This window comes from Thermobia domestica, chromosome 9, assembly GCF_964235325.1.
Source record: "Thermobia domestica chromosome 9, izTheDome1.hap1.1, whole genome shotgun sequence".
NCBI lineage: Eukaryota > Metazoa > Arthropoda > Insecta > Zygentoma > Lepismatidae > Thermobia > Thermobia domestica.
Window position 1 is genome coordinate 180,439,548 of NC_137462.1, and position 19,185 is coordinate 180,458,732.

General features: G+C 36.8%; 1 protein-coding gene across 1 annotated transcript in view; it reads left to right on the forward strand.

Moving 5' to 3' along the window:
* Positions 1-19,185, forward strand: part of eEF1gamma (elongation factor 1-gamma) — a 53,642-nt gene that overhangs the window by 11,495 nt on the left and 22,962 nt on the right. Inside the window, exon 6 of the mRNA XM_081725553.1 lies at positions 3,940-4,073. Coding sequence (XP_081581679.1) covers positions 3,940-4,073 — 134 coding nt within the window. The remainder of the gene's footprint in view (positions 1-3,939; positions 4,074-19,185) is intronic.

A 19,185-nucleotide genomic window follows, 5' to 3' on the forward strand; every position in this document is an offset into this window, starting at 1 on the left:
TTTTAAGCTTCAAGAATATAGGAAGCGTAGACCTACAGTTTAATATGTAATCCGAAATATGATCTCCCTCCAAGAATCGAACTCGGGTATCCCGCGCCAGAAGCGCATGTTAACCATGTAGCCACAAGAAAACTCGTCTTCATGATAATTGGCCACCAAAGTGCTATTGAATTTCATTGCACAGTTGCACGCGCACTAGCAAGTGCAACAATGAATTTTTTTCTGAAAATTTTTCTGTATGATATTATTAGCGTCAATTATCTGCTGGGTTAAAATAAAAAAACTTAGTAATATAACCTCTGACAATAAAGTTCTGTGAATGATCCTGTAATTAGAAAGTAGATACAATATGAATGAAACTTACCTTACTGAAAAGTAGCCCCTCCCACTGCTATGCAAAGCTGAGCACGGCTGTACATGTCCTGGAAACTTTTTAGTCTTCTTTCGGGATGGTGCTCAGGAACCGCGTCACGTTTTGTTGGATGTCTGGAATATCGTCAAATCTCGAGTTTGAGGCGTGGGAACAGGAAGAAGTCTGGAGGATTCAGATCTGGCGAGTATGGTGGATGGTCAAATTGCACCACTCCCTTTTGGACTAGGATTTGTCTGACGATATTCGCTGTGTGAGGGCGAGCATTGTCGTGAACCAGAAACATTGTTCTGAGTACTGTGGTCGTAACCTTTGTACAAGTTTCATGAAACTTCTCAAAATTTCAACTTATGTAGCAGCATTCAATGTTTTTTCCCCAGGTAGAAATTCCTTGTGGATTATGCCATTACTGTCAAAAAAAAAAAAAAAAAAAAAAAAAAAAAAAAAGTGATCAACATAGTTTTGATGCGTGATTTTTCTGCTTTGACCTTTTTCCGACTAGGTGATGCAGGAGAACGCCATTCCATGCTTTGGCGTTTTGTTTCTCGATCGAACCTCACACCAGGATTCATCCTCAGCAACAATACAGTTCAAGAAGTTTGGATTTTCATCCGCCATAGCGATAAAATCCTGTGAGGCAAGAACACGTGCGTGCTTTTGATCATCAGTCAAATAAGTGGTACGAGTCCAAAGCACGTTTTCACTTTCCCTAAGTCGTTGGTGAGGATAAGTCTCAGATTCACGGCTAATGTTAGATTTCTCAGCAATCATTCGCACGGTTGATCGGTGATAGTTGGTGATTAATGTCCCCACCTTTTCAATGTTTTCGTCTGTACGAGTGCTTGACGGCCTTTCCGCTACGGGGTTATTAAAAACATTACCCCGCCTCGAAAACGGCCGAACCACTCGTAAACATACTTGAAGGACACTGCTTGATCTTCATAAACCTGTACCAGCGTATCATGGGTTTCTTTCGATGTCTTGCCAAGCTTAAAACAAAACTTCAAATTGATCCTTTGTTCGTTCATTTTACTGTTATCAATTGGTACCGGACACACTAACACTCACTTGGTACAATCCGCGGCAAAAAATCTGCAACATGAGGATGTAAGTATATTGTGAAACTACGCCTTACAGCACAGGGAATGAACATAACGTTTCAGTGGAACGAATCACTGCAGGATAAACCTCGGCCTCCTCCCGTGCACACTTATATTGGAGCAAAAGACTTCGTCATTTCACAATAAACTTATATGCTCATGTTGCAGGTTTTTTGCCGCGGATTGTACAACGCGTCTCACACAGACCACAGTTTACTCACAACTGAACAACGGTCGGTCCGCAATGGCGGCACCTGTTGCTACTCGTGTGCAGTGTTTCGTTGCGCCAGTGTTGCCAGGTCGAGCACAGCGACTTCATTCACCGAGCTTTATTAGCAGAAGTTGGATGTTCCGTTAGTCACTTTTCACTATTGCTGAAGTGCTTTCTGATAGACAATGGTTTTTGTCTTGCATTTTTCAGCCAGAACATAAATTTTCGGTATTTCAAACTCGAGGCATTGCCACGTGAAGTTGGCCGTGTGAGAAGCAAGTGATTCTTTTCTCCACGTTGCGGGGTTGAATTTAAAATGCATGGAAGTGTCACTGTTCATCTCAGCGTATATATCCATCCCCCTCCCCTAGTTGTACCACCGAAGTGAAGCGATAAAAACCTACCAGGCCGAATCTCATCTATGTTGAAAATGTGATCGAGGTCGGTTGGGTGATTCAGGAATTAAGTCACAAACATAGTCACTTTCATTTATATATACAGTGAAACCTGTCAACATGGCCACCTCCTTATCTTGGCCTTGTTTGTCTTGAACCTGCATTTTCCCATAAGACATTCGTTACTTGCTACTCTATAAATTGGCCACATGTCTATCTTGGAAGTTGGCCACACTAAAGCAATGTTTATCCTATGATGATAATGATAAATTTGGCTGCGTATCTTGGCCACGCAAAATACCGTTTTGTTATTTTTCTTAACTTTTTCGTATTCCCATATGAGAGACAGATGTTCTGTATTTGTGACTGGAGAAAAGAAGCAAGGATTCCCGCGATATGCTGTTGGAGGTTAATGGCCAGAAGACTACCCTGATAAAGGGGTGGTGAAGGAAGATGTGAATAAGAAAAAGCACGTACAAGAATTCAGGAATGGTTGTACGTATTTGTTTACCCTGTCTGTTCTGTAAAACCATTAGCTATATCAGCTCCTCTCATCGTTAAAACTAACCATCTCAATTGTCAACTATTGCCATCTGTCGGCTTGTCAAAAGATAGCGGAGTTTTTGAGATGAGTTCCGTCAAGATTTTCTCAAAACATCTTTTGCTCCGAGGGAAACACTTTTAGCTCATTAACAAGACGTAGTTAGCTACAATATTAGAATGTGCATATCTGCCAAAAAGAACAAAACAAATACGTCTAGAATGAACCACCATTCAGTAACAACTGAAAAGAAGTCGTATAAATTGCATATGCATTTCTCAATTTATAACTTAGCTTTTCTTGTTTTCAATCTGAATAACTCAGTGTGCTATAATATCAATTTTAATAAACTGCGTACATACGCTTCTATTTCATGGTTATTTGTGTTATTGTGTTTTCAATCCGAATAATCCAATGTACCAGACTAGTTTTTAGGAAGAGAAAGGTATGCATATATATTAAACATACTATAGTAATATTTTCTAGTACTGTATATTTTTATGATTACTCTATATGCATTATTTATGCTCTACTCTATATGCAGTAGCTGTCGTGCCACTGCCGATTAAAATTTTACAATCAAGTAATACTAAAAATCCTATTCTAAAAATACACCAATCACACTTGTTTTCTGTAAGTTGGCCACTTTTCGATGGAACCGATGGTGGCGAACATAGACAGGTTTCACTGTATATATATAATATATTGCTTTTGTGTACTTTTAAATGTACGCATTTAACAGCCAGAAAAACGGTCAAATTACATATTGATACGGATGACAACATTTAAGGTTTTCTAGGGAATTAATGTCCTTTGAATAGGTAAAAATATGTGATAACACAGATACTTCTTTCGAGAGGGGAAAAAAACAATGCAAATTTAATATTGGAATACAAGCAAATTCTCTCGCTCTTTCTCTAAGCTGAGCTGAAATGTGTTCATGAATGTTATTAACTGTAGGTAACTTGTTACAGTTTGCAAAAATAAACCGAAACTTGCTATAAAAACTTGTTATAGTATTAAACTCTTGATCGTATTATAAGGGTTACTTGTAACTGAGCAATTGCGACACCACTTGCACCAAAGGCAAACTTCCTACTAAGAATCACATTTATGTGGAATCGGAGAAAGAACTTACGGTATGCAAGTGTTATAGCAGCTCTAATAATTCCGTAGTATGCATATACCATGCATGGTCTTTAGTGTATCATGTCTGTTTCAGTAATGCAAATGTACTGAATTTTGATACTAAATATATTGTTTCATACTAGAATAGGTGTAATACTTGAGTTTGTTACTTTAACATATACATGTATTTGCAGAAAGCCTTTCCAGAATGTAAATCGATGGTTTGTAACAATTATTAACCAGCCACAAGTGAAGGCAGTTATAGGGGACTTTAAACTTTGCGAAAAAATGGCTGAATTTGATGCAAAGAAGTTCGCAGAACTGCAAGGTAAGATTATTCACTAACACCAATTTTTTTCCTAGTATTTTTTTAAACAATAAATAAAAGGTACTTAACATGATTGTAATAATAAAAGCACACTGAAGAAACACACATTGTAAGCTTTCAAGATCTTTGTTTCGTCTTAAGAACATTTAAATGTAGGAGAAAGAATATTGGGGGCAAGAGGGATCGGCAAGAAAAAATATGAAATTATACTACTGAATACAATTGCTAAGTAATGGAAAGCCTAGAAGTGAGTAATTAGTAGTTTTGACACCACCTTCATTGTTTTTTTTGGAGGTAAAAGGAGATAAAACCAGGAACGAAGCAATGACGGATGAAGGTTACAGACAGTTTGTCCAGGCTTATAGTTGACAGATAGTGGAAATATTGGGAGAAATATAAAATTGTGAGTAAAAAAAATAGTTCCAGGATCTGCCGACAGCACACAGGCATAGTAAGGCGAAGAACTGTTCTCGTACATTTTTCAATCATTGTAGTTTCACCATAGTAGATTTCCAGCTAATTTCACAAAACACACACACACACACACACACACACAAAATAAAAATAAAAAATTAAAAATAAAAAAAAAATAAAAAAATAAAAATAAAGCAGCTTACTAGTGAGAAATACAGTATTTGTTTTAAAATAAACTAGCCCCAAACGCCGGGAAATTTCCTTAGTAGTGCACAATATGGAAAATATTACCTGTACTCTGTATTATATGCAGTTGCACCGAAGAGGATAAATTTACTGTAAGAATAAAGGTAAGATTTATTTTTGAAAGCGATTATACTTGTACCAGCACTTGTCTGAAGATTTGACAGATTCGTGGATACAGGAGAATCGAGACGAAAGATAAAGCTTAATTAATGACATCCGCTGTTCTGTTTCCAGTTTACCTTCTATAAATGTTTGAATGAGAGCGGGACTTCATACAAGAATTGGATATTATAGAAAATGTAAGTAACTGAAGATAAAAGATGAAACAAATGAAGGATATAGTACGATTAATATTCTGCATGTTTTTCGTGTGTCATACAGCATACCATGCATTTCTCTGTGTAGCTCGAATCTAGGCAAGACAAATTCTTTCTTATAAATGTCACATTACAATTCGTATTGTATCAAGCGACGCTAGAAGAAGAAAGTATGGTGACCGTGAAGAAAATCGAATTTTAAGTTTTGACGAATTTACACATATTTCTTGGCCCTTAAGGTGATCTGGTACTCTAGCAATCTTGAAAGTTATCCCATTTAAAAAGCATAGCCAAGTTTTTCACTATTTTCTTCTTAAGTATTAAAGTTATAAACGTGAAAAATTTGAACAAACCGAGAGGACACGTATATCTTTGCCTTGCCTGTTATATATATATATATATATATATATATATATATATATATATATATAAAAGAAAACTTCTATCTTTAACTTTGAGTTGAGATGAGTTGATTTTAGTTTAGCGTCCCTTTCAGCAACGAGGCTATATGAGACGTGGGCCTACTGATTAACGTGGAATCCAAACCACATGAGCTTCCGCCGGGAATCGAACCCGGGTCTCCCACGCCAAAGGCGCGTACGCTAACCGCTTAGCCATGAAGGTATCTTTAACTTTGAAAACATGGCTATAGTGAGACATGAACTCCTGCGATGGTATAGTTTTCCTTCCCGCCCGAGTCGAGCGGCAAGTTTAGTTCTCTGCCTCGCTCAAGTTGTTCCAATCAGGTGACTCATAAACAGCGGTACAACCAAAACCTTATTTTCTAATATCTCCCCCCCCCTTTTTTTTTTTTTTTTCATTCTGCGAATTTCTGGAAAGGTAGTTGTCACTTGTCAGCTTACCATTTCCGCAAAATAACATAGTACAGATGTCAGTTTGTGATCTTTGGGAAAGGTTATAGAAAAAAAATATTGTTGGAATCAATCTAGGACAAAATTACCCTTTGAAAGCGAGGTCAAAACCCTCTCTTCAGAAATAATTGAAAGATACATGAATAATTTTTGAGGAAAATACATGGACAAAATTCCTGAGCCATGCGTTTGTAAAAATCACTTTCGTTCTTTGTTTCCTATCTAGAACTTTTTAAAATTTTCCATGCACATATGTCTGGTGACGATACAATATTTTATAAATTACCGTATACCATGTTTAATGTCTGCATCTCTGTTTTCCTGGAAGTACAGAAGGAAAAAAACATAGATCCATGTAATGTTCACACTAGCATTTCTAATTTTAGACTTTTTTTTTCTAATGAATTTCACAAGGCGCCTAAACACTGGGATATCATGTGCATAAGTACACCCTCGATCAGATTCGTGTGAAATATCTTGTGCAAACTTTCATTGTGAGTTCGAACAGAAGAGAACAAAGTTTGATAAACCTGAGTAACGGCTCACGCAAAATTTTATGTTCTTGTAACTAAATGATGTTGGCTTATTTTAAAATTGAGCATGATTTAGAAGTAAATTCATTTTGCATTATACAAATTTGTTTAAATCATGTAATATCTGTGAAAACCTTGTTGACCAGGCCCTGCAGCCACTGAAGTTTGGGGGGCATAAATATGCTAGGTGGGCAATCGTAACAGTTCTAGGTCTCTTTGTATCAGTATCATACGAATGCATTGTGGTTTGAGGGGCTAAGAAAATAAAAGGAACAGACCAGGCCCCCTAGCCCCCACCATAGTTGCAGGCCTGTTGACGATTACTGTAAATAGATTCATCAGTACTTTATTTCCCCCCCCCCCAAAAAAAAATCACTACGTTATATAAAAATTGGATAACTGGACGGGTCAGTGTGCGAATTGAATATTTTCCCCAGAGCGGATGAATTTCACTCATATACGCACCCAGCCATCACACACGTAAGAGAAGGAGAAAAGTTATCCCTGTCTGGGATGAAAATTTTCTCTTGCAGGGGGATAAAGATTTGTCAGAGGAGAAATCCCTGACATCCCCATGTCAATTAGCACACTAGGACGGGCCTCCCCCAAGTTAAAAGGAAATCGACGAGAAAGGCTGTAAGATGGCATTTTTCATACCTTTTCTGTCCACATGACATATTTTCGATTCGAGACAGTGTAAGTCTCGATCAGTGACGGATCTAGGACGGCTTCCTGAGGAATGGGATAGCGGTGAGTTGTAACACTGCTACTTAGGGTTACTTTAGTTTTATTATGTACAGACTTGAACTTTAGCAGCACTGGTGCTTGTGCCATTGGAGGTGGCGAGCGACCCTTCCCTCAGGGTCCGCCTACAAGTCTCTGTACCATCCCTATAAGATAAAATTAGATATGCAAGAATATTTGAAGGCATGTGCGTAGCCTGAAATAATCATTAGTCGGGTTTAAGTATAATAATAATATCCCCTCAGTATTGTATTTCGTAGAACAGATTAGACTACTTCCTCTGACACTGTCCGTCTTTTTGTAAACATGTCTCACCCTCATCTTTAGATTCCAAATCAGTCTCGGTGGTCCGTCTCTCTGTTCATTGTTAATTTCACTATACAGTTTGTTTATAGTCTTCCATCTTTGCATAAAACCAACAGTCCTCACCTAAAAGATGTGTGGTGTAGTGTGCGACGCAATACTTCCATCTGAGAAACCCTAGAAATGTACTACCATGAGCAAAATAAATGACGCGTCTCTTTATTTTGAAGTTTTTTGAAAATATCTCCGTTTTCTTTATATGTTCGAAATTTCGGAAGGTTTCCCCAGCAGGACAGGTTAATAACAAACCCGTTTTTAATATTTGTGTTAGATATTAGCTTAAAATAAAGAAATTAGAAGCAAAAAACATTAAATCGACAGAAATCTCGAGAATTACCAACTCTGCTAAAGTGGGAAATTTTCAAGAACACGAGGGAATTCTGCATTTCAACACGAAGCAGCGACATCTATGTCATTGAGAGAAATGTGGATTAAATCTACAAACTAAACTTTTAACGAATATTTCTAGTATGTCTTATTATATGCATTATCTGCAAACTCCAAATATATGAATATATGCTAAGTATTAACATAAAGATAGAGCAAATAGTGGAAATTATATATGGAAAAGGACGAATTGGTAGGACGATCGTAATGAAATATCGTCTTTACCGGAACAGGCTCAGTTCACGTAAAAAGCAAATAGCTCAGTTAGTTAAAGCAACGAGTCTATATGCTGAAGGTAGCGGGTTCGATCCCCTGGAAATGCCGTTGTCATTTTTATCACTACACTACGGTTATTTTATTTATTTTTTTATGTGGGAAAGAATCAAATTGTAACGTATGTGTAAAACTCATGACGATACCAAAAAAAGAAAAAATGCCGTTGTCGCACTTGCACTAGCGTCCCTAATTTTGTTTGCAAACAGTTTCGTAATTATTTCCCCTGTGCTCACTGCTCACCATATGCTCGCTGGCGCATAACGAATGTTTCCCAGTAAATGTTAATTCTAACTTGGAGAATTTTATAAAGTTTCACAATATTTCTCACTAGATAGTCTTCTATCTACGTGTTTGGATATTTTGATAACATATGTCCCTATTAAATGTTTAATTTTCCCTAGATGTTTAATTACGGAAAAGTTTTACAATGTATTTGTATTGAATTGAAATTGTTTTGAATTTACTACATAAGGTAAGTAGACCCAAGGAGGAGAACTCAAGTAATTGATATTCTACGTAAAAGCAACCTATTGTAGAATGATGATGCTTCTTACCTTCAGCACATAATCTTTACGTTAGAGAGTCAGAGAGAGAAAAATCCTGGTTTTTCCTCCTCTATGACCACCCATCTTAAACCTCTACATATCATTGTTCGTCTCACAGAATTTCGGTGCTCCAAAAACATTCTAATAATAATAATAATAATAATAATAATCCTGAATATGCCATCCTTACATAATGTAAGGATATCTTCGTTTCCTAGTTTAAATCTTAAATATCTTAGTTTAAAATGCTTTCTTCAGTACTTATTTGAGCAACCATGTAGGAGGGGGTACGACTTTTTATTTTGCCCCTCTCATTTCAGTACCCTTCCAACAGAAAGTAATTTTTGATAAGCAGGACAGACAAAATGAATAAGAAATATATTTACAGCATCCTCTCCCCTTTCATGATTGGAATATCACGTAATATTTTTTATTCTACGAAAGATGGCCCTGTGCGGTCAGGGGTAGGTAACTAAAAGAATACCTAATATATAGCGCCCCTTGATTGTAATATTGCCGCTTCTTTATTTGTACGAAGGAGCCCCTACAGAAATCAAGGGTGACAAAAAGAATAGGAAGAGTGTCTATTGATTCCAGTGGTGGATCCAGCACGAACTCCTGGGGGAGGGGAGGGGAAGTGAAACATTCTTTTGATGATGTGAAGCTGTCACAAATTACCACTTAACTAAACTAAACAATAGTGGGGGGAACCGGAACCCAGTCAGTTTAAATTGATGTAAAAGTTTAATTTTTGGCTTCATATTAAAGTTTTGGTTTCAAATGAGAGTTTCAGTCCAAGTGGTCAATGATCAAATCTCGTGGGGCTCTTCAGTGTAGGCTAATACGGCCCCCTTATGAGAAAAGGCAAAATTGTTAACATGTTTATAACTTTCGAATTTTTCGTCTATTTTAAAGAAATATTTTGCTTCGTATTAAAGTGTTGGTTCCAAATGACAAATTCAGTCCGAGTGGACAATGATCAAATCTCCGGGGGGGGGGGGGGCTCTTCAGTATAGGGGGTTACGGCTCTTATGGGAAAAGGCAAAAATATGAAAATGCTTATAACTTCCGAATTTTCCGTCTATTTTAAAGAAATTATTGGCTTCATATTAAAGTCTTGGCTTCAAATGACAATTTCAGTCCGTGTGGACAATGATCAAATCTCGGAGGGCTCTTCGGTGTAGGGGTTTCGGCTTCTTTATGGGACAAGATTCACGTAGTTGATATTGCAAAATTGTTTTATATATATAAGTGGAAACTTGCACCATTTGGTTAATTTTACCTCTTATGTTTTGCAGATTCATATTCCAAGCAATAGTTACTCCGCAGAGCTAAAAGAAGGCACTTACTAGTTTCATTAAAATGAAATGTCTTTTATGAGAGGAGCAGACGAACGAACAGGCACCCAAACGTTGGTTGAGTCGTACGGTTGAAACTCGTTAAGCTCGCTTCAATTATTATTATTATTATTATTATTATTATTATTATTATTATTATTATTATTAAAGCTTTTTGCTCCTAATTTAGTTATTTTACTTTATTATTTAACGAATATATTGAAAATTGTCAGAGACACGTATGCAGTAATTTATTTCGGGAGGGGTCCGACTTCAATATTAGGATAAATTATAATAAAATTTTAAAAGATAATCCCCAAAATTAGGCTAAATTTACAGAAAAGTTGGGGTTTCAGAGGGGGTCCGGACCCCCTGGACCCACCCCTGAATGCGTCCTTGTTTGTCAGTAACATTTCCTCATTTTGAAACCCTCAAAAACTTCGGATAGACTATATAAAGGAAAACGAGTTATTTTCGATAAAATATCACTTCAAGGAGACGCGACAGTTTTATTGCACATGGTGGTATCCAACGTTCACAAGGGCAAGAATTCCTTCCCTTTTATTCTTTTGCTATTGTGCTGTATCGAAAGGTCAGGTTTGTAACATATTACTCCTACGAACAAGCATGACTGGCAGATAGGAATACTGAACACAACTCCAGAGAAATGCATGCTGAACTTACGTCTTTACGCTTTGGTGATTTGCCCTCAAGGTCAATCGAGTGGTAATTCAGTTCCGTCTCTGTTCTTAAGCCATGTTCGTATTACTTCGAACAGTTTTGCGTAAGAAATCGAAACTCAGTTGGTCAGAGCAACTAGTCTGTAAGAATTAGGTTGTTAGTTAGTTAGGAGCCCAGTACGAGTAAGGGTTTTTATTACTATTGTTTTTATCTTTTTTATGTGAGGAAAAATCAAATTGTGACATCCCGATATCAAATGTATTTGATTAGGTAGCTTTGTCTTAGCTAAACTTTAAACATCAGTAACTGTCGAAATTATTTCACTAACCGATCACTTACTGAACATTTCAAACACGTCAAACCAGTGGCATAACATGAAGGTTAACCTCTCCTCCGCAGTCCTTAGTTATGCGTCCGTACTTTCAAGGGCGGACTAAGGGCCGGGCGACTGCCCGGGGCGCCAGAGAAAGAGGGGCACCAAAACGAGCCTCAAAAAGTAAATTTTATAATGTGCTTTCTACTGACGTTTTTGGTTTATATTCTTGTAAAGTAGTGGCAATTATATGATCTTTTTCCATTTCACTATGGAAGAAGAGAGTTTCATAGTACTAAGGGGGCTGTATCGAAAAATTGAGAGATGGCATGTAGAATAAAGAGTGCCGGGAATTAAGTATTGTTTGTTTGTTTGCTTGAGTTTAGCGTTCCACGGTTATGCCTTAATGGGCAAGGGAGATGTGGATACTAATTATAGTGGAATCCGAACCACTTTTATCGTTCAACAGTAATCCACCGGGAATTGGACCCGGTACCACAGAAGGCAGGCGTGCTAGCCACTAGACCAGGGGGGGTGGAGTTGGTATTGTTTATAGCGGGCCATATTCTTTGTGAAGTTTTCCTAGGTAAGGATTTCTTTTTGAAAATGGGTTTAAAACAGGGGCGTCATTTAGGGAGGGCAGGGAGGGGCATTTGCCCCCCCCTGAGTTTGAGATGTATATAGAGTTTATCATTAGAATAGTAGTAAATCAGTGAAAAACGCGAAATTTTACTTATATCAAGAGGTCTTGCCCCCCCCCAAAGCAAAATCTGAAATGACGCTCTGGTTTAAACTATTAAAAACACTATGATAAAATGTAAAATATAGGCTACTACTAGGGGAAGGGCGCCAAAAAGTCACAGGAATAATAATAATAATAATAATAATAATAATAATAATAATAATAATAATAATAATAATAATAAATATGAATGTCTTTGGAGAGCCGAAAGTATGTGACACGAATCATTATAGGTAGAGCTTTAAGATGAGTGGTCATAGGGAAGGAAAAACAGGATTTTTCTCTCTCTGACTCTCTAACGTTAAGATTATGTGCTGAAGGTAAGAAGCATCATCATTCTACAATAGGTTGCTTTTACGTAGAATATCTATTACTTGAGCTCTCCTCCTTCGGGCAACTTTGCTTATGTAGTAAATTCAAAACAATTTCAATTTAAGACAAATATTTATAGAGAAAATTAAACATTTAATAGGGAAATCTGTTATCAAAATATCCAAACACGTAGATAGAAGACTATGTAGTGAGGAATTGTGAAACTATAAAATTCTCCAAATTAGAATTAACATTTACTGGAAAACATTCGTTATGCATCAGTGAGCACAGGGGAAATAATTACGAATCTGTTTGCAAACAAAAATTAGAGACACTAATGCAAATGCGACGATATTTTCTCTCTTTTTTTTTTTTTTTTTTTTTTTTGGTATCGTCATGAGTTTTACACATATGTTACAATTTGATTTTTTCCCAAATAAAAAATAAATAAAATAACCTTAGTGATAAAAATGACAACAGTCCTTCACGGGATTCGAACCGTCTACCTTCGGTATACAAACTCGTTGCTTTATCTAACTGAGCTATTTGCTTTCTTACGTAAGCTGAATCTGTTCTACAGTAAAGACGATTTTTCATTACGATTGGGCTAACAATTCGTCTTTTTCCATAGGTAATTTCCACTTTTTGCACTATCTATACGTTAATACTTAGCATAGATTCATATATTTGGAGTTCGCTGATAATGCATATAATAAGACATACTAGAAATATTTCGTTAAAATTTTCGTTTGTAGATCTAATCCACGCTTCTCTCACTGACATAGATGTCGCTGCTTCGTGTTGAACTGCAGAATTCCCTCGCGTTCTTGAAAATTTCCCACTTTAGCAGAGTTGGTAATTCTCGAGATTTCTGTCGATTTAATGTTTTTTGCTTCTAATTTCTTTATTTTAAGCTAATATCTAACACAAATATTAAAAACGGGTTTGTTATTAACCTGTCCTGCTGGGGAAACCTTCCGAGATTTCGAACATATAAAGAAAACGGAGATATTTTCAAAAAACTTCAAAATAAAGAGACGCGTCATTTATTTTGCTCATGGTAGTACGTATTGCAATCGGGGATCTCGCCTGTTTCCCGTTTAATCAATAAGTACGCTGGGAATTTTATTTTGTGAGGTGTTCAAAACACAAGAGGGGTAGCATTTAGAATAGTGATACATATTTTTACACAAACGCAAAGGAAGCAATATATTTTATTACGCCCAGGGATATGTGAAAAGAAATTTTGGTTGATGTTAGGGGGTTTTCGGGGGTTGGGAAAGATTTTAAAGAAACTTCATTTCCTAGCTTTCTCTGCATTACAGGGGTGCCCACAGTCAGGTTTTGGGACACATGTTGTGTTTTTTTGAGAAGGGGTCATAATTTGTCATTGAAAGTGGAACAATCGAATTTTAATTATACAACAATGATGCTTTTATGAACACTAAGTATAAAGAAGAACTTAGCATGAATAACATTTTTAAATAAGTAATTGTCATAATAAAGAATGGTAAATTTGGGGAGAACAATAAATGGGAAGAATGGTAACCTTGAGAGGAAAATGGTGACCTCTGCCTGGGTGTGTATATTCTTTACCCATTTACATTTTCTAAACATTGTGATGTATCATCGTCGTACGTATATGTAAGTCCCTTCTCCACACAGAAAGATTGTTGTTGATCCAAGATGAAAGCTAAAATCTCATTTCAAAAGTATATAAAAGACTCAATGGGAGGGATTACAATCTGCACCAACATCTCTTAAAGTACGCCACTGTTTGAAGGTATTTCTTTACTAATGTACATACTTTTCAAGAACTTCAGTTTGATGTGTTAGGTCCTATATATTTTTTTCTAGCTATTTATATTCTTAAATTTGTAATCATTTTTGAAATTTTTTCTGCATTTATATGCATATATATATATATATATATATATATATATATATATATATATATATATATATATATATATATATATATATATAATATAACATAATATAATTACGTCTATCTACCTATCTAACAACCGTTCAATATATCATCTTTCATTCAACATTCAAATACTGCATAGAAATAAAGCTACATAGAAACGCAAGGAATAACCACGGAAATATGAAACACAATAGCGCTTCTTTCTTCTCTCTTATGTTTCTGAAGCCGAAAGTCGGTTCGATATTTTTCCTCGGTCGGCAGGAATATCTTGCTTTCCGTTGTGTTTTCACGGCGCACACATTTATATTGCTATATATCCTGCTATCACTCGTAAAGTAATTATCCGTTGACATTCACATTTCAAGCAACCACTCCTCGAAGGACAGACAGACAGAAAGATGACCGCTAGACGCGGACAGAGAGGTTCACACAGGAGTCAATAGAAATTTCAACGAAAGCAGGCACCAGCTCAAAACTTGAGTGGTAACTTTTTAAAGTCAAACATGGAAGCTTTTTACTGTTTTTTCAAAATCTAAAATAGGCAGGCCATAGATATGTGTCTTCTCTAGGTTTGTTCAAATTTTGACGTTTGAAACTTTAATAATAAAGAAGAAAATAGTGAAAAACTTGGCTATGCTTTTTATATGGGCTAACTTTCAAGATTGCTAGGGGTACCAGATCACCTTAATGCCGAGCAAGTGAGTTTTGTATCTGTTTGTCCGTCTGTTCGCAGATGTAACATGTTCACTCACCTAGAGGTCATTCTGTTCAATGCATCCGCACCAAATTTTATAAAATTTAAGGTATTTTGTAGTTTTCTAATTTTTTTCGTACCCCCCAAAATGAGTAGTTTCTGAAAGGTGAAAATAATAAATAAATAAATAAAACAAAAATAGCAATTTTATATCAAAATCTCAGTAAGAACCTATATTATGGTATAGTCATTTCTCTGGATAAAATCCTTCGAAAACTGCTGTAACAATCTTGTTTATATTTCGTATCAATATTTCATTAAAATTCTATAGCGTTGGTGTAAGTAATCTTTCTAGGAGAAATTCAAATGGGGTAGTTTAGTCTTGGGTTAGTTCTTGTTCAACGATTTAGTCAGTCGATTTTGTTCATATTTCGTAAATATTTCCTTAAAAAGCTAACAATATGTCGTCATAACTTGCTTGTGCTGAGGAAAATACACGAGGAGTACAGAAAGTTGTTTGCTGTATATCTGACCATTTTCGATTCTGTTGCCATCTGGCGTATCATGCTGTAACTATGGCTTTGCTGGTGGGAGCAGTGTTGTCTGACTTGTAAGTGCATGGATGTTATCAAATGACGCCGAAAATCAACTGCTATTGGGAGGGTTACGTAATGGTCCTTTTCCATGCTGTTTTCTTATGTACGCATTGTGAAACTGTCGGGAGAAAGGGTCAACACTTGGGATGATGAGTGCAAAAGCTATTGTGGACCGTTACACACAACACGTTCCACTTACGAAACATTCACCCATGAGAACCACCAGAAGGTCTGTAAGCAAAGTGATACCCATAGTGCTAAGGGGCATCCGTCAATTGGCGTGCCAAGAATATCTCCCGACTCGACGTGATACGGGCCACAGATTCCATCTCGCATTATCAGCTGTGAACAAAACCATTCGAAAGCTCCTCAGGTTGAAATGTGTGCGGAAGGTTCGTGTACACCATCTGCTACCGCATCACATTGTCGAACGTAAGACAAACTGCTGAAAACTGTACCTGGCGAATTGCAGATGGAAGAACGTGGTCACAATGGATGAATCATATATTGTTGGTGGTCTCATTCGGTCAATCACATACCGTGACATTGACAGCAAGGAACACAGCAATTTTGTTCGACAGTGCGGAGAAATTTTCCCTCGTAGCTTTATGGTGGTTACAGGATTCTGGTATGAAGTTAAGTTGATACGTAAGATGGTAGAAAACGTGAAGGTGAATGCAAGATACTTCCAAGAATCCATTCTGACACCTATCTATCGGAGAGACATCCCACAATTGTATGGAATGGACGCGAACTAGGTAATGATCCATATGGAGAAGGTTGAGCCATACCTCCGGAAGATCACTAAGTTTTTATTAGGAAATGCAGAGGAATTAGGAACTCGGGTAATTCCGTTTGAAGACATTCCTGTGAAAAGCCCAGATGCCAGTCCAATGGATTTTTGCGCATTTAGACTTCTGAAACGTTTTCAACATCGCTGCCTGGACACTCTGGTTGGTCTGTGGAAAGCTTCCAGGGAGGAATGGAACAGAATTCCCATGTCTGCCTTGCAACGGAGCTTGCTACAATAGAAACTGCGATGTCGTGTGATAAAATAATCAGTGGTGACGGCACGGTATCTCTTCAGGTGAATACCCGTCAAAAATGGTCAGGTATAAAGCGAACAACCTTTAGTAGTTTACTTTTGCAGGGTGAGTTTCACAAAAACGAATTAATGATTTTTTTTTTTTTTATTTTTTTATGCTTCATAAGGAAATATTTCAGTACTAACCTAACAGTATGGCGTAACTGATTTGTCTTGAAAAATCCACAACGGATAGCTCATTCTTGAGGGTGAGATTTTTTCGGCGATTTTCTCAAACCACTGTCCATATCTCAAACGTCTGTTTTGTGTTCATGTTTCATAAATGCTTCATTAATAACACCCAATAAGAGGTGAATCATTTCTCGTGAAAAATCCACAGGTTTATTCATTGGGATGAGTTGCTTTCTGGATGCTTTTCTCGGAAACGACTCTAACGGTTTCTTTTCGTACATTATATTTCGTTAAATAACGTTCGTTAATTAATTTTTCATAAAGTGTAGTTTACTTCTGGAGTATTCTTCTTTAGTCGATATCTCCCGAAAACTCTTTTCACAAGTTAATGCTGAATAATAACTGCAGCATAACATGATCTGGTTTAAGAAATTGGAGCGAGAAAAGTTAATGCGAACCCCATACCTTTTGTTCATTATACGAGACCACGTAAGATACTTGGAAGAAACTATTGAGACAATTCATTCAAAGATCTAACATTTTTGTACAGTTAATTACGGCGAGAGTACAGGAGACAATTCGTCCGAAAGAATAACTCGTCGTGAACCAGTTTTTGACATTGAAGGATATAGTGAGGCGATGTAGAATTTGTGTGGTACTAAATATTTTACCACAAAATCAAGAGTCACACTATGAGCCAGAAGACGGTGAACAAAAAATGTGTGGGTTTCCACACGATAAGCCTCTTCTTTCCGAGATGTAATGAAACACCCACGATTCATCGCTGGTAACAGTGCGGTCGAAGAACTGTTGTGGAACAATCTCGCTTATACTTTGATATGCAGGCTCTTCATGGATGATTCTGTATTTACTGTCATATGAAATACTCATTTCATCTGCTGTTTGTGTTGTTGCCCGCTGTTACCGTTGAATCACTTCAATGCAGCTTCAAAATTTGCTTTGTGGGATATACGCGGCTGTCCGGAACGGGTTTTATAGAACACACGCACTCTGCTTTGAACGTTACACACATGTTTGTGAATGTCATGCACTTGTCACCGTATGTTGCACATAAGTTACACTCGATTTGAGGTGTTTTTTAACCTTTTGAGTATAAAAACGTCTTGAGCCGAGATGCAACTCCAAATAAATTTCTGGTTTGCTGAAAAAAAATTCTCTTAATTTTTTTCCTGTATACGTTGTTAGACATTTTGTATTTTTCCGATTCTCCATAATAAAGAACGAGTTTTATAAAATTATTCGCAACTCTTAGTAAATTTATTGGAAAGTTGAGATTCATTCTTGCTTTTCTTCAACAGGACAGATTTTCGATGTTTCTAGTTCTCAGATACATGTCTAGAAGAAAGAGCTAGAGGAAGGTTCAGCATAACTTTCATCAATGTTCTCTTTGCAGATTTGGAAACCAGTGTTCGTACAGTGGTTACAATAGATATCTTTACATGTGTCAATCTTGAATTTAGTGTCAATCTTGCTCCCACGCTACTGCCAAACAAAGGCGGAAGCAATCATAGTACGTGAGTTATGAGTGCATAGGTGTAGTTTTGTGTTCTGAGTGCAGAGGATGTTGGTCTGCTTCCAAAGTGCAGATGGGGCAACGTTCTATGTACGTCGTTTATTTCAGTAGGTGGTGTTTTTCATGTTAAGTGTTCATGTCTCAAATGCTTGTGAACAGAATGAGTTGAAAGTGCCAAGACAGACTATTTTCGACCTGAATAAAGCTGCATCACCATTGCCACAACACACACACAACGTTCCCCAACTTCATGTTGTATATATACCAATTCTTTGCGTATAGTAGAAAGCTACAATTATGCACTCATGACTCATGTGAGATTATTTCTCTCAGCCTTGGTTGGGTAGCAGGAGCACGGAAGAAAGATTGACACGAAATTCATCTAATGACTTCTCTATTTAAAGATTTCAATTGCGGCCACTGTAGTTATGAAAACATATAGCACCCGTAATAAATCCGACACTATAGTTCTATTTCAATCGAAAGAATAGGTGAGAATGAAGGTACCGAGCTTCGGAATATCGCACTAGGGCTTTCCAGTGCATGAGCTTCCAAGTTTGTTTGTATCCTTTATTTACATTTTAACTAAGTACTTCTAATTTTCGTCTTATTCCCCACTTTATTTTGTACCACCCATTCGATTTTTGTTAGAGATATCGTGCACACTCTCATAAAAGGAAATTCATTGAGCTCATTTGGAGTTAGTCCGTGAGATGAACCTGCCTTTTACTCATTTCAGTGTCGAGCAAATGAAAGATCGTGGTGGACAATAAAATTTTCATCCGAAAGTTGGCAAATTGTCTAATCAGTCTTCCATCTCCTTTTTATATAATAATAATAATAATAATAATAATAATAATAATAAGGATCTTGGAGGTTACCACTACGATGGCGAGTGTTTGTGGGAGATGAGTGTTGGTAAGCACATATACCTTCTAATTTGGTCATGTCTCCCTGTTGATAGAAAACTCTTTCCCTTCTTTTTAGCAAAAATTCTTACGGGATTAAAATTAGGAGCCATGCTTTTTCATCGAGGGTTTAGTATAACAGTGGATTT